General features: G+C 37.8%; 1 protein-coding gene across 12 annotated transcripts in view; it reads right to left on the bottom strand.

Moving 5' to 3' along the window:
- The window catches only part of LOC105431819 (RNA binding protein fox-1 homolog 2), a 266,891-nt gene that overhangs the window by 15,746 nt on the left and 235,101 nt on the right, over positions 1–16,044 (bottom strand). For 6 of the 12 annotated variants that reach the window (XM_089074930.1, XM_089074932.1, XM_089074931.1 and 3 more), the window contains 3 exons: positions 6,251–6,404; positions 2,639–2,702; positions 1,681–1,707 (listed from right to left, as the gene is read on the bottom strand). In XM_089074930.1, coding sequence (XP_088931056.1) covers positions 1,681–1,707; positions 2,639–2,702; positions 6,251–6,404 — 245 coding nt within the window. Of the gene's footprint in view, positions 1–370; positions 392–1,680; positions 1,708–2,638; positions 2,703–6,250; positions 6,405–12,171; positions 12,320–16,044 lie in introns of all 12 variants that reach the window. The other 6 variants (XM_089074934.1, XM_089074924.1, XM_089074925.1 and 3 more) reach the window with 5 other exon arrangements.

Here is a 16,044-nt window from a genome sequence, read left to right as displayed (position 1 = left end):
AAAAATAAAAAAAAAAGGAAACGCAACACGGTCGGAGGAGAAAAACCTCGTCACCGGCCAGCTGAAACTCTCTTCTACAGCTCTCCTAAACGATCTTCCATCGGAGGAAAAGTTACAGCGAGATTTTCATGGAAGGGAGGATTTTTTTCTTTTTTCAGCAAAGAGCGGATTGGGAACACGTTTAACTAAGTAGTCGTCGACAATCGGTGAGCACTTCAATCTTGCGAACAAACGGAAACGTGAAAAGTACAAAGAGAGAACAAACTGAATAAAACAGAAGAAGAAAAAGAGAAAAAAAGGGGGAATGTGTATAGATAAAACAGACAAGGAGAAGACGAGAGAAGAGAACAGGCGGACCCTTAATTCCTACCTCCAGGGCGGGCGCTTTAGCCTGAAACACAAACGGCAAAGCTGAAAAGAAATTCCGGAAGGATACCGGACGGCGGAAACTCGAGCTCGAGTTTTTACATGAGGGAATTAAGTCCTCGTTTTAAGTTAAAAAACTCCCTTCCTCCGATGTAAACGCGAAAGTCTGTACGATCGACACGTTATAGCGTTATTCAACATCCAATGACATTTCTTTTTCTCTCAACCCTGCGATTGTGACGCTGATTAATAATTATCCCTTTAAAAGATAACGGGAAAAAATGTTTGTCAAGCGGGAGAAACAAGGACAGGGATGACACGAAGGTGGATGAAATAGTGCGTGATGTGCATTTAGGCAACAAGATGCAACAAGATGCCGCGCAATTGAGAAATAGCAGAGTATTTTTTTCTCGTATAAATAAAAATATGAATTCCATCCCGAGATTCTAAAAAACTTCAGAAAGTAAAAAAACTAATTCGATAATTAATTATTTATGCGGAATAACAATGCATTCTTGCTTAATATTGAAAAGTGTAGTTTTTAAAATCTATTATTTTCCATCTCTTTTCTTTATTAAAAGCATCATCAGCGAATACACTTCTATCAACATAGGATACATTAAAAACACCCTCAATGTTAATCATTAAAATTTTACAGTAAAATTATTTTTTATATTATTACGGTACTTTTTGCGAACTTGAATTTTTAATTTTGTATTTCTCGAATTCTTTTTTTTAGCGATTCATTCAAAGTTTTGTAATTTTCGATGTAATTTTCACTAAACGCATCACTTCTTGTTAAAAATAACTGTGATCAGGACCAAAAGAATTCAAAACGTTATTCGTCGTCAACAATAAATGTCTGTCACAACTGCTGTTTAAGATTCGACAATGTTTTTCAATAGGAAGCTAGTTTCAAAGGAAGCACTCACAAAACGTAGAATTGTAAAATCGAAAATGATGTTACAGAGATGACATTATCTGAGGCAACAGAAATAAAATCATCTCGATGTAGTTAGCAGTGTTCGCTTTTTTTTTTGTTTTTTTTCTTTTTTTTTTCGATTAATCGGATGCCATCGGATGTATCGGGATTTTTGCATGAATGAAACGAAAGGGCGAAAGAGCGATACAAAGAGGAAACGAGGAAGAAAAAAACAGAACGAAAGAAACGGGCGAAAAATGAGATACAATGAGAATGGCGAATGGTCGGGACAATGTAGAACGCAAGATAGGGATGGCGTAAATGTAATTGTTATCGGTTTCCCTCTCGGCGTTCTCTCATGTGCAAGCCTGGCAAAATGTGTGTCAACTAACGTCAGCTGTTGCTTGAGGCCATTCCAGCTAAACGGGTCCACCAAGAGATTACGGACTTTAGTCAAAATCTCTGCGCTCATTTGTCTCACCTTACAGATACTGATTCCGCTTCCGGTGCACGTGCGAATAAGCGTTTCCCGTTTGCTCTCTCGAGCGAGCCACATTCTTGGCCGAGAACATTTCGGATTTCGCAAACCGAAATGGTCGATTCATATCGTAACAATCGTGATATTACTAATTTTTTATAATCTCTTGAATATCACAATTATATTCATAGTTTTAGAAAAGACTCTACTGCCATGTCAAGTTTAAGTTTGATGACAGTTTTATTCCAGCTAATTCTACGATAATCAATCAACGAAGAAATACATATATAAATATAAATATATATATATATATATATATATATTTATTTTATAAACAACAAAGTCTTGCTTTTCTACTAATTATGCAAAATGATTACAATTCAACGTATACTTATATTTAATTATTAAGATATTTAGAGAATTGCAAAACTGTTGATAATTTCCTCTAAATACCATTGAAAAATTGTCTGCGAAAGAATTCGTTATGAAAGAAATTTATCAGTCGAGTTTTATCAAATCACGATCGGAACACCATCGTAACCCTCGCGTCGGACGTTTGTATCGATTCCATCGACGATAGTCTGATTATGTTCGCCCGACATTCGTGTAGCGCGACATAATGAAAACGCGTCAACGCACGAAGGTTTGTTTTCCGATTTAATAGCCGATTATCGGTCGACAATCGCGACGTGATTGATTATCACGCCGTTTCCATTTAGCCGCGCGCGCGCCCTGCTGTGTTCTTCGATTTAATTAAAAACTCATCCGAGTGATCCGTGTCTCGCCAGCCGCAGGGCTCTCTGCGGTCACGTGCACCGGAAGCGGAAAATAAACGTTCGCGGGAAATCAGCGGAAATCGAGAAATATCTCACCTGCAACCTGTAGTTGGGATCCTGCGTCGCTGCGTGAGCCGCGAGGAAGGGGTCGTAGTAAACACTGGAAAAAATAAAAAAAATCATGAATGAGTATAAACGGCTTATCCGTTTTATTTATCATTGTACCCGCCGAGGATTACCGAATTTCTGATTTAATGATTCTCTTTGTGAGATGTCAATCAATATGTTACAATCGCGCGTCCAATTATTTCCATTTAAAAAGACTCAATAGCCCCCGTTAATGTATCTCCTTTGAAAAAAATAATGTATTTTGCAAATTCAGCAATTCCCCATATTTTCCACGTAAAATATTTATAAAGATTTCGATATTAAATACGATGGGGACGTGTCCGGTTAAAAGCCGTCACTTCAAAGAACTTTTTTAATCTTTCTATTTAATAATGCACCGCGCTCGTTTAATAGACGTCGCGTATTAAACATTGCGTTCGATCAAGAATAAAATTGAAAATTTATTTCCGGGATAATCTCGTTTTTTTTTTCGGGATAATGGAGGACGATAGAGGCGATAAACTTTGTCCTCTCTATCCGTGATTACGCGAATGAAGTTTGTTTTATGCGCGAAGATCATAAATTACATCGAGGAAAAAGTTGCTTTATATTGCATTCTGCACAGAAGCATTCGTAATGGAATTAATTTTATGAGTAGCTCGCTCCCATTATTATCCTCCTCGTTGGAGGAGATAGTTGTTAAAAGTTTATTTAACTTGAATAAGTTATAATCTGGTTTTAAAAGACATGGAAAAAAGAAAAGCTTGTTAATTTTATGTGATGCGAATTCGCGCTCTCCGTTTTGATTACACATTGTCAGGAATGAAAAAAATCTGTGAAACGAGGTACTTATTTAACACGCGATTCACATACGAGATATTTCGTAAAATGCGAGTATAAATTTTTTAAGAGTGAATTCAACACGCCGGTAATGATGAAAAAAATGTACAGAAACGTCTGCTTCGATTTTATTGAGTGTTCTTTGTAGTCCAATTCTATATTTATGAAATATGTATATATCTGGCAAATGTTTATTCAGATAAAGTTTCACGTTCTTTTTTTATTACATTTAATAAACATACATGCCATATCCATGTTTACAACTTTTCATAAATTAAAACCAATTCATAAGTTAAAACCATTAATTAGTATTTTACACACATCGGTATTGCACAGAAAGAGCAATTTTGCTAAAGAATCTAAAAATTCAATCAGATATAGAGATCTGAAAAATAATTTTAGAGAGCAGAACAATTATGTAGGACGTTCAAATTGCTAGAATATAAAAAAATGTTGCATTCTTGTCATCATGTTTAAACGTCTTACATAATAATTTTAACAATTCGACGTTCAACAAAATTATTTTTTAGATCTTTATCTACTCAAATGTTAGATCCTTCAGCACAACTATTCTTTCCGTGTGATTGTTATTATAGATATAAATTATCATAAAATTATATATATTCTATCGATTAATTTCGTGGGAATGAATAAATTTTCTAAAATATCGAATTGAAGTTGAAATACAAGTTGAATACAAGTTGAACAACTAGATTTAGTTCGTATAGTGAGTTTTATGCTAAAAATAACTGGGACACAGATTGCAAAACAAATCAATCGAAAATAAACCAAATGTATTTATGCATATTATTCCTTCTAATTGTTTTCGCTATGCAAAATTCACTCTTAAAATTATACAAATATTTTACAAAGCGTTTTATATTTGTTGCCGAAAGACCTGTTAATGCCCTGTGATGTGCGTGAATTCAAGATAAAATACGTCATTTCCTTTTCTATAATCCGCCCCGCGTTAATAATTTGCGTTTACGTAAATGAAACGACACGGGCGTTAAATTAAAATGCATAACATACATGTATATATGTAGATATTGGGTTTGACAAATCCGATTTCGCGGCCGGAGCGTGCATCGATGTAACAGGCTTCGAAGATTGATTTTCGTCCGTATTCAAATTTTTCATTCCTGCCAACGCCATGTCCAATTCCGTAACGTTAAAATGAACGAACGATTGACGGTTCGACGCGAATGCTTGCTCCTAAAAATCCGGCATGATAAAAAGTTGAAAAAAAAAAAAAGATAGAAAAAAAATGGATAAAGTGTCATATCTTACGATTTTTTATTTTTAATAAAAAAAAAAAATAAAAAAAATAGGCGCGCGATCACACGATAATCCGGGCTGATCCGACGTTTTAATCTTTTAATCGGTGCAAAAAAGTGCAGTTTGATGGGATCAAATTTTTCTTTTTTTTTTTTCCCCTGAATGCCTCCTCTTTGATCGTCCTCGCGGGGAAGCAATCGAGCGTCCCCTGTTTTCCCGCTCGTTCTAAGTCTCCATTTTAACGAGAAACGAGCGAGCCGCGAGCGGATCTCTCACAGATTATAATCCGCGCCGCGCGCGGAGTTATACGGGGCGTTTGCGGGGAGGGGGAGGAGGGGGGGGAGGGATGAGTTTGGAAGGGTAGACATGCGGTGCGGATGCAGTGAGACTGACAGGCAAAGCGAGCGGCGCGTGCAACTCATTGCAGCGAGTAATTTCCACGATCGGTGTTTTCGATACTCGATGATCTTCAACGCGCGATAGAGTGATGGAGTGTATATACTCGACGATACTCCCGCATCTATTTTGCAATACAGTTTGGCCGCTATCGAGCTGCGAGTCTCATTAAAGTTATTTATATAATCATTAGTATCAATTACGGGGAAAATTCGATCTTTGATATGCGGATAAAATTTAAAAAGAACAGATATTATTGGATATAATCGTAACAAGTTATTTATCGAAAATGCGAATTTAATGGAAAAACAAGAAAAAAAAAAAAAAAAAAAAAAACAAGATTCCTCGATTAGATTTTGACCGAAAGCTTGTGCATCGCATGTTGTATCAAAGATAAATAACATAATTAGTCGGCAAACGCGATCTAACGTTTAAACTCAAAGGTTTAAACTTTATCATGGAATGGAAGAACTAGTGGCATATAAATCACGCTAACTACGTAAGTACTGATCGTTAAGAAGAAAAAGACTCCCGCGAAAAAGTCTTTCGAAACTTTAACGACGCACGCACCGCTTCCACATCACGACTACGTAAATTAATTATCGTCGTTATATCACACGTCCCTTTTTATCGCTTCACGAAACCCTCGCAGAAGTTTCGTAAACGCCAAAGTATTTTCGAGGCGCACTCTTGATTACTCGCTGCAAGAGAAGTTTCACAAAGAAGAAAAGGAATATGTACAAAAGATACAAAACAAGCGGCTAAATACACAGACATTTTTCATAGAATTTTGATCACATAAAGAATATTCCCGTAAAAATACGTACTCTATTAACGGCATTTATTGATATTTTATTAAAAAAATATATATAGCATAGAAAAATCATGACGGCAAGTCGACAAGATCACTCTTTTTGATGTCACATTAATTCGTTGTGATATTTCTCGCCAATTCATGATCGTTTTAAGTTAAGGAGACATATATGATCCAAAGTTCGTTTAAGAAATGCCGCTTAACAGAGTATTTTCGTAGGAAATATCTTCGTTCTTAGATATTGGTTAGATCTGATCTGGACCGATACTCACGCAGGTGCAAAAGGGTGCAGGGCCGTGGCCGCAGCTGCGGCCGCAAGCGGCCCCGGATTCCTCGCCAATGCCAGTGCGGCCGCGCTAGTTGGAAAAGTTGCCCTTGTTGTTCCTACTCTTCCACGTTGTATGGCAACTCCCCTAAGTGCCGCAGCTGCAACAACACACACGCGACACGCGCGCACATGCCAATTACACAAAATCGCCTACCTTGTAGACTTATGTCGCTATCGAGCTCTCCAGGGATTCCAGGTTGCTCCTCGAGGAACCACGGCGCACATCGCACAGCCAGCGAGACGAGGTTCGTGGCTTGATTTGATATACTCGGTTATGAGACTTAGTTTCAATATTCGCCTAGGAATTACTCCGTTGAAACCGTTTTACTCGACTGTCGTATGGAAATTTTCTAGAGTCTCTCTCTAGAAAATTTTCATTCGCCGATCGTAATCGTCGTTCGACATCTTACACGAGCGGGATATTGATTTAAGATTGGTCAAGTTCCTCCTTTCCATTTGTATTGAATTTTAATAACAAGTTTTTTTGACAAATTAATGTTTTAAATAAGATTTAATTACTCCAAAAATGAGATTGTAATTGTCTTACCAAAACATTGATTCAAAAATTTTCAATAAAAATGTAACAAAGTACTCAGAGTAAATGGAAAGGGAAAGATTAACCGATCATTTTTAAAACAACATCCCTTAATAAAATCCTCCTTTTTTTTAACGTGCTCATAACACCGACGATGCAAGAAAACAAGCACGATTCACCGACAAACGTATCTGACTCTACCTGCGCAGAGGAAGCTTTCGATCCAAGAGAACTTGCGGCACGAGCAGGAAATTTTGTTCTTCCTATCAAAGATTGGCTTTCGGGAATTGCGCCCGAGAAGTAAATACGAACATCGGAAAACACCGGAGAACCCCGCGGCGTAAGAAAAGAGAGGATGTGGTGGAACGAAGGAAACTTCGGAAAACCGAAAATAGAAAAGTTCGCTTCCTCTGCTCCGTTTGCGTTTGACACTCGGGAATGGCTCAAAGAGGAAGAAACTATGAAACTTTAAGAAACGTAATTCATCTCGGGGAAGACGCTTTTTCGCGAGTAGATCAATTTTTTGGCATGTTTTATCATTGTGACGAGTCGCTGCAACAACTTTTTATGGACCGTTTCCATGCTGAATTTCGATTCATAAACTTCGTCTGATGAAAATCGAATATTTTTGAAATGTGAATCCAGCAAAATTAGAATTAAAAGAGAGATAAAGAAGAGCGCAAACCGAAAAGCAACGCCAATTTTTTAAGACACTTAGCGAAACTGAGTGGCTTGTTTTTTCAATCGGTCTACGGAGATCTCGGAGGGAATATTTTTCCGATGAAGTTGAATAGACGGCGACGTGGATGTCATGACTCGATCCACATTGTGGAGCAGCTGCCGGTTGCATGATCGACGCAGGCCTTCCCTAAGGGGAAGAAAGACCGCATGCGGATGCGCAGTTCCGGAAGCTGACAATGCACAACTGAGCTTTCTCGCCTGGTGATGCATTTCAGATTCGTGACAGCGAGTTTCGACAGGATTATGGAATATTAGTCGATCCCGGTATTTCTACAAAGATACGGTAAATAATCGCGATCCCTTCGATTATCGGTATTATCTCGGAGATTGCAAATTGAAGATTGAAAAATTATATTCGAACGATGGCAGAAAATCGTAAGAAATAATGCCTTTATAGATAAGATGCTTTTAAAAAGGATAAAAAACGTTATTTTTGAAAGTGTTACAAAATAATTGTTTAATTACGAAGGGATATGATAAAAATAGAAACGAAAATTGTAGCGTTTATGTTAACTGGATTATCGTTGTCTGATGATAATCTGATGTCAATCTGCCGCGAAAGCGTAGTAAATGATTTATTGAGCTACCACACACATGATGGATTATATTTCTGAGCTATTTCTTAATTTATATTTTGAGCATTGATAGATGACGTGATCGGCAAAACTATAGGCAAAGTCTGATGGATGGATAGTGACTTTAATGAATAGCCGTTGTATTGACGGAAACGACAAATGACATTGAATTATCGACATATCTGACAAGAAAAAAAAGTTGGGAAAACAAACTCAACGATGAAGGGAAGAATCCCTTTTATCTCCAGCTGGTCCAAGATGAAACAGTAAAAACTGACGATTCTGCCTACCTTTTCATTGCCACCAAGTCATCTCGTTCGGATCAGCTGCTGATGGAGCAATTTAACAAGTGCTTTCTCATTTATATACACGTCTTAAAAAATTCACCTTGAAGAGAATAAAATTCATTGAAAGAACAAACACTTCTAGTCTTTTCTTTAAATTAGAATAAAATTTGAATGCACTGAAAAGCTTTTGTGTACGACAATTTTTCAATATATATCTTTTTGAATGTAATTCAATCCGTAACCGCTGAGCAATGTGAAATTTTTCGCTTAAAAAATTCAATTATATATATCACGAATAAAATGCTATTGTATGAAATTATTTCAGAATCTTCATTTTTTTTTTTCTCTAATAGAGCAATCATAAAAATTTATATCTCTTCAAAGTGACGAGAATAAAAGTTATTCCGATATAAGGTATAATAAGTATATATGCACTGTTGTTAGGATAATGGGTTGAATTAAACGAGCAGCACATCAACAGCATCCTCAACAGACAACTACCTACTGTGCAAGTAACGCGCGTGATGTTAGCGCAAACCAAAACGTAAGTTAACGATCAACGACGGGGGGGGGGGATGGTTAATGGATTCGGCTTGATCGCCGGTTATCTAAAGGCGGGTCAAGAGCGTGATGCATAAATAGCAGGCGCATTCCAAAAAGAAGAGAGTGGTTTGTGTGGGGGGAGAGGGGGGGGGGGGGCAATGTTATAACCGCATCGTAAACTCCACTTTCTTATAGGTTCGCGTGATCTGTGGCAACAGAAGCGTAATTATCAACATCGCCGGTGTATAAATACATATATGACACGCTACGGATTTTATTCGTATCTTCTTCAGTTATTCAAATATGCCTTTCACATCGCATTGGTTTTATTTGAATTTTATTCCGCAAATTTTTTCATCGGTAGAAATATTAATTTTATTTGTCGATCGTGTTTATTTTCCTTCTTCTCTTTTTTATTGCGTCCATCATTGTTATTCTATTCCAATGGCTAAACAACAATTTGTCGCGATCCATTTTTGAAATTCACGTTTTATCTCTACTCTAAATCAAAGTGGAGCGACGTATTTTCTGAAAAAGAATGTTCGTACACGACACTCTGACATTTCGGGAATCCAACGCGCGGTACGACTGATCATCGATTCATTCCGGATACTAGTTTAAAAGCCAACCGTGCCAACCGAATAATCGCTGTCTTCGGCCGAATTTTACGAATGCGCGTGACACGCCAATTAGTGGCAATTAATTAATCGACTGCGCACGCGGTGGCAGGTCGTCCGACACGGCGGCCCGGAGAAAATCCGAATTTATGGAAATACGGTCCGAGCGATAACGCACCCGGCGAAGAGCGACGAAAGCTAGAGAGATAGAGGGATTATGCTCCCGAGTAATGGAAAAATTAATACGTTGTTGCCGGTTTAATCAGCCTGTCTGCCATTTACTCGAGCTCGCTACGTTACGCCTGCGCCACCGAGTAATCATTCTCATGATAACGAAAGTTTCCCGTTGAACCGCATGTTGTAAATTCCGCGCACGACTGTCGCGCGACAAATGGACACTTTTTGTCGGTGTGCAAGTTTTAATCCGAAACCAATGAGCCTACGAATTAAATATTAACCCCCTCCCCCATGTGTCACGTTGTTCAAACTGGAATGCTTCCATCGCGTGTATGTATTTACCTCGATTGTTTTGCAGCTGCATGCGTGATTCGTAAATTTGTAAATTACGTGTTGCACAATGTAAGAGAAATAAATCTTTCATGGCTCAATATGGCTTACATAATTTTACGTAGATAATAAAACATATGTAATTTTTTAAATACATATGTTTTATTATCTTAACTTAATATCTTTTCTTTTTTTTAACTAATTTGATATTGTAATATTTATATCAAGATTTAATCATTTTATTACTAGTTCGATTCTCTTTAAAATTTAACAATTTTAGTAAATTTAGTATACATTTGCGATTATTTCTGGCCACAGATCGAGCGCCGCCTAAAACGAGAGTTCCCTAAACCAGTCGACTATCAGACTCGACTAATTAGACGAAAAACATTGATATATTTGCGTGTCCTAAGAAAAGAAACACATATATATATATATATATATATATGTATATACACATGTATAACAGAGGAAGGAGGGAACAGTATTGTGTTCGTCCAACTAGCATCAATGCAACAACCATGGCGGAGCATTCGGGTGGTGGTTTCGTGCACAGGTGAATATTCAAGGAGTTTCTTTCCACTCTGTGTGCTACGCTGCCGATACGAGTACATCGAGAAGAGGAAGGTAGAGCAACATTAATTATCAAGTAGTAGAGAGAAGAGATACAGTGATATACGAGAGGGTGAAAGGGACACGGGGTTGAGGGGCTGAGGGGTGAGGAAAAAGGATGGCCGATGACAAGGGTGGGGGAATAGTCGTTCGTCAGACACGCACTCGCGGTCGTTCGATACTGAAATTTATGATAACCGCCGGCTCACGGCGGCGATCTGCCAGCGAGATCGCAAAATTCCGAATCGCGATATGCGGAAAACCGATGGCGAAATATATCACGGCAGTATTACGCACGACATGATAAGAATAACACGCAACAAAATACTGTCCCGCAGTGAATTCCACTGGTAATGAGTTAACCGGCGCGAATCGAAAATACCTCGTGTACGGGTAATGGTCGCGCGGTGGTCTTGCTTAAATAAATCGCGGATATTTCATGATTCGCCGCGGCTCATAATGGACTCGTAATGGAGAGTCTATTTCTCCCCCGGGGAAAAAATGTTCCGATGATTAAAAATGAAACGTCGGTCGCGGCACGATTAACTCGCCGGTGCGTTTCGAGATGATGGGCCCAATATTTCTTCACATCCGTTCAACTTCGCGCGAATTGACGCTTCCGTTTAATGAAAGTTTAAACATTTAAACGTTAAATAACTCGAGTATTACGCGTTTGATATATGAGAAAAATTGTTATAAAAAAATACCATTACATTTAACATCATATAAGGTAAAATTTACATTCGCCATAAATAAATTTTGTAAAATGTACGATGGATAATGAATAAACGAATAAAAAATATGATTTGTAATTATTATGTAATTTTACTTGTATTGTGTGATTACTCTGACATTTGGCTAAGAAAACCCGAAAAAGACATTCTTCTCGCGTAAGCCACGTAATATAAAACCGAACGCGAAGCTACCAGACACGAAGTACGTAAATCTGTGGAAGATTATCTCGGACGGGAAATTTTGCCAAGTGCGACCTAATTTTCGCAATCGACCTAATTACACGAAACGAGTGAAAAGAAAAAAAAAATGTACCGTTTCAGAACGACAGAATGGAAAAGGGAACGAGCGCACATTTGAAACATAAATTTAAACAATTCAACTATCGCGCACGATGATAAAAAATACTTTCGGCTCTCGCATTTATCGAGAGTGACTTTTTCGGGGAAAAAAAAAAAAAAAAAAAAAAAATTGCAAGGAGAACCGGGGGGACATGTTAATGGACGATGCGAGATATTTCAAATCCGTTTTGCCGACGCGCTCGTTTTTTATTTCGCGACGAAGGGGGACGTGCGCGACGAAGACGATGGAGTCGCTTAGGGTTGATCGTAGGGGTAGTTTCGGGTGTACGTGCTCGTTTATGCGTATCGTTGGAATACATATATAACACGTATGCCTCGGTGCCGCACGTGTGGACCCTTAAATTCAATCCGTACCTCCGTCTCGCCGCCGCCCTGGGTGCAAGGACGAGCGGTGCAGCTGCAGGCGATGGGGTCACCGCGGCCGCGGCGACCGCTGCAGCTGTAGCTGCCGATGGCGCCGCCGCTCCTAGCCAGCTCCATGGCATGGCCGGCAACCTGTATCCTGTTTTTGTCAGAGACCGTTAGTGTGCTCCGTGTCGCTCCCGGTAATCAACGGGAGCGCGCGACGGCGTCTTAATCCACTCCTCGCTCGCGGAACTTCGGAAAGCCGTGTCACATCTGACAGCGGTTGAACAATGCCACGTGACTCGTGCGATCGAGTTAATAATTGACGAACGACAGCACCGGTGTCGTAGTCTACTTGTGACACGTGACCCTTTACGCGGTGCAAAAAAAGAGAAATAAAAGAGAAATTTCTTCCCTTAAAGCGGGAATTTCTCTCTGAATTTCTTTGGCTTAACGTTTAAATTTAAATATTTGTAAAAATGCAAAGTCGCAAAATAAGCTCGGCGAATAAGTAATTGCGTTATTAGTAATTTAAATTAGTCCTCCGCTGGTATTTGTCTGTCAAAATGTGTCGCAGCTGTCCCTTTGAGCGAGTGGATTAAAGCCTCAAGAATTCTGAGGCCTTGCGGAACGCCTTTTCATAAATCATGAACGCTAGTTTTCATTATAACAATATTTTACGAGAGTATCAGAACCATTGTTGTGTTAATTTCAACGTTCCGTGAATAATTGGCGGGTTAATTCGATGCGGTTCAGATGCTCGTAAAATATTATGTTATCGATTAAAATTACGAGATTAACGCTGCGTAGAGAAATGATTTAGTCGAATAAGTTATTTCATTAACAATTTTGTTAATTTCACATTAAAATTATTTTGTGATTGAATTATTTTGTCACTAAAGCATTTGTCTACGCAATAAAATTTTACTTCGTTTTGATTCATTAAATAAAAGTATCTTATTTTATTAATAATTACGAGCGGATAATGGCATTTTTGGTGTCAGTTAGCGAGTTCTTTCTGTTATAAAAACATTTTTTGCTGCTGCTGATGAATAATTAAATTGGCACATATTAACAAAAACCTTCAATTAATTTATTTTGCATTATTTTGCACTTGATATAAAAAATAATTGTACGTTGTAGAAAAGAGTATTTGCAAATAAAAAAATTTGTTTTTGCCACCTATAAATCATTACGTGATTCATATTTATGATTAACGGATTAAATTTACATGTGTAAATAATGATTATCAATTTTGCTTATGATTTAAGCAATTTAATTTGAATCCATACTTTCTCTCTCTCTCTCTCTCCCTCTCTCTCACTTTTTTCCCCCCATTTAATATAGAAATATAGTCGGAGTAAAACCAGTCGGTGTTATTGGAAATCCAGAACAAACAGATATAAAAATGTTAATTAATGTACACGTGTATTGCAAATCGAATGTTACATAGCCCTCGAAGTCCTGTTCGAAACACAATTTAATATAATATCGGTCTCTTTAAATGTAATTATTAGTCGTACTAGTAACATCATTATCAAAATTGCCTGAATTACACCAACTAGGCAATCGGAAAGTATTCGTGAACATTTATTTGCTGTGTCGACACGTAATGTATAATGCGAATATAATGAGAAGGAACTTGCGTGATAAATCCTGTCTTAGGATGAAAGTTACGCAATGGCGAAATATTAATAATGCTATCCCGTAGACTTAAGTTAATTTTAATTTTTAATTACTTAATTAACAGAATCCCGACACTCCGGACCGCCGTAAAAACAGATTCCGACGTTACAAAGGCGAGTGACCACGTACGATCGGGCAAAGAGGATTAATTCCGCGGCGATGTACAAGATGAAATTTTATGCAAAGCTTGCCGGACTGGCTCGTTAAGGCAAACGCACCGGACGGATTTATTGCGTTCTCGAAAGTTTTCAACTTTTCTGAGGCTTCGTTAAATCGTAACAGCGCGGCGCATCTGTGAGAGAATGAAAAAGGGAGAAAATTACGATCGGATTTGATTATAGTATCGTAAGACGACGAATCGTTCGACGAAGTTCGACTTTTCGAATCATGTCTCGTTAGAACTCAATTTCTCGACATGGATTTATTAAGTTCCATTACGTGTGTCCGATTACGTTAATCGACGAATCGGTTTTGTTTAGCTTCTCTAATGTGCACGAAACCTTTCATCTCTCTGCAAGCGAATTTCGATTGTAATTAGAAAGCCCCGTGTAAATGCTATTTTATGTTGCGATAATGCCATTTCGATCGATTTAGAGAAATGCCGATTAAATAATTAACACGTCGTTAAAAAATTATTGTGTAATTGTTTTATAATCAAATCTGCCGCACGCGTAAAGAATTTATTAAAAAAATGAAACTACAAAATATCGAAAAAATGAAATATATGTTGCGTTTTGCATTTATACGATAAAAATATATTGTATATCGTATCAATTGAAATTGCATATTTGTATTTTTTTGACATTATTTGTGCACTCTTCATAAAATAATGTAAGATAAAGATTAAAATTATCGATATTTGACAAGAAAAAAAAAATAATACATTTTTTATAAAAAATATCTACAAAAACAGAGAAACAGAAATATGAATTATTGCAAATTTTCGAATTGTTGATAATGCGCAGTTTGCCGCAGTATTGTTAATTATCGCTCATTTTTCTGCTAGTTTATTTGCTAAACGACCGCGACCTGCATATTTCGCCCAGTATGTACAAACGAAATATTAATTACGATATTTACTCACTGATTTATTACCAATCAACGTGGTGCCATTCGTGCGTAATTGCATATTTGATGTCCGATATAATTTTACACACAACTGCGCACTTTCGCTTCGGGTGTGCATATAAACTTTTTTCAATTCTTTGCAAATGTCAACTAAAAATGTAACAATCGTACGCCGCCATACTCCGATACGAAATATACCTGTTAGGTATACATCCTACGCAAGTTTCATAAAAAAAAAAAAAAAAAAAAACATTGAAATATTCAAACTGTAAACCGCACAATCAGAAAATAGCGCGAGATATATCGATCACTTTACACGAGGTCATCACATGAGGTGAAAAACAATGTTGCAAAAACCAAATTGCGAAATGTCAGCATATGCAATCGTGAAAGCAAACAAAATTTATCTATCTATTTCCGCGTGGCATTTATCTATTTTCATATCGATTACATTAATTTACATTATGGGACACATGACCGATATTACATCAAATCCTGAAATCTCATGAAAGGAGCTGAACAAATTTCACTTGAAAAGGATTTCATATTACTGCGTCTCGAGAGGCACAAGAGAGCACGCCAATGTATGATGCAATTAAGACGATGGGAGAAAGGGCTGACTGATGCAGAGTACTAAACTTAATGAGAGAGGGAGAGGGGGGGGCGCCGAGAGGAGGCACATGAATCAAAAGATTACCGTTGAGACTTCATAATTCCATCCGACTACGTCTGAGATCCTCTTTCATATTATTAAGTAAATTCCTTAAAATAATTACTCACAAAAACTACCGGAACGACTCTAATATCCGACGCACAGATCGACACTCATCCTACGCGATTTTTTAAAAATTTGAGATAACGGCGCGTTTTTCATAAGCGACGAAATAGTCTTGCCATCGCGAATAACAATTTTAACGTAATCGATTTCCATAGTGCAACCCACTTTTCCGTACTTGCCGTACTTGTTTCATATAAATTCTCGCGAGAATGTGGTACGCGCCGGCGCGTATGTATTAAGTGGAAAAATGGTGAAACTCCGAACTAAACCGAAACGAACTTTACGGGTTTGCGAGTAAATTAATTATCCTCCCCCTCCCTTTCCGTCCACGTTTAATTAATTCCGCCCAC

The sequence above is a fragment of the Pogonomyrmex barbatus genome, unplaced genomic scaffold (assembly GCF_055798465.1).
Source record: "Pogonomyrmex barbatus isolate J1 unplaced genomic scaffold, ASM5579846v1 scaffold18, whole genome shotgun sequence".
NCBI lineage: Eukaryota > Metazoa > Arthropoda > Insecta > Hymenoptera > Formicidae > Pogonomyrmex > Pogonomyrmex barbatus.
Note: the sequence above shows the minus strand (reverse complement) of the source record. Positions and strands in the feature narration are given on the sequence as shown.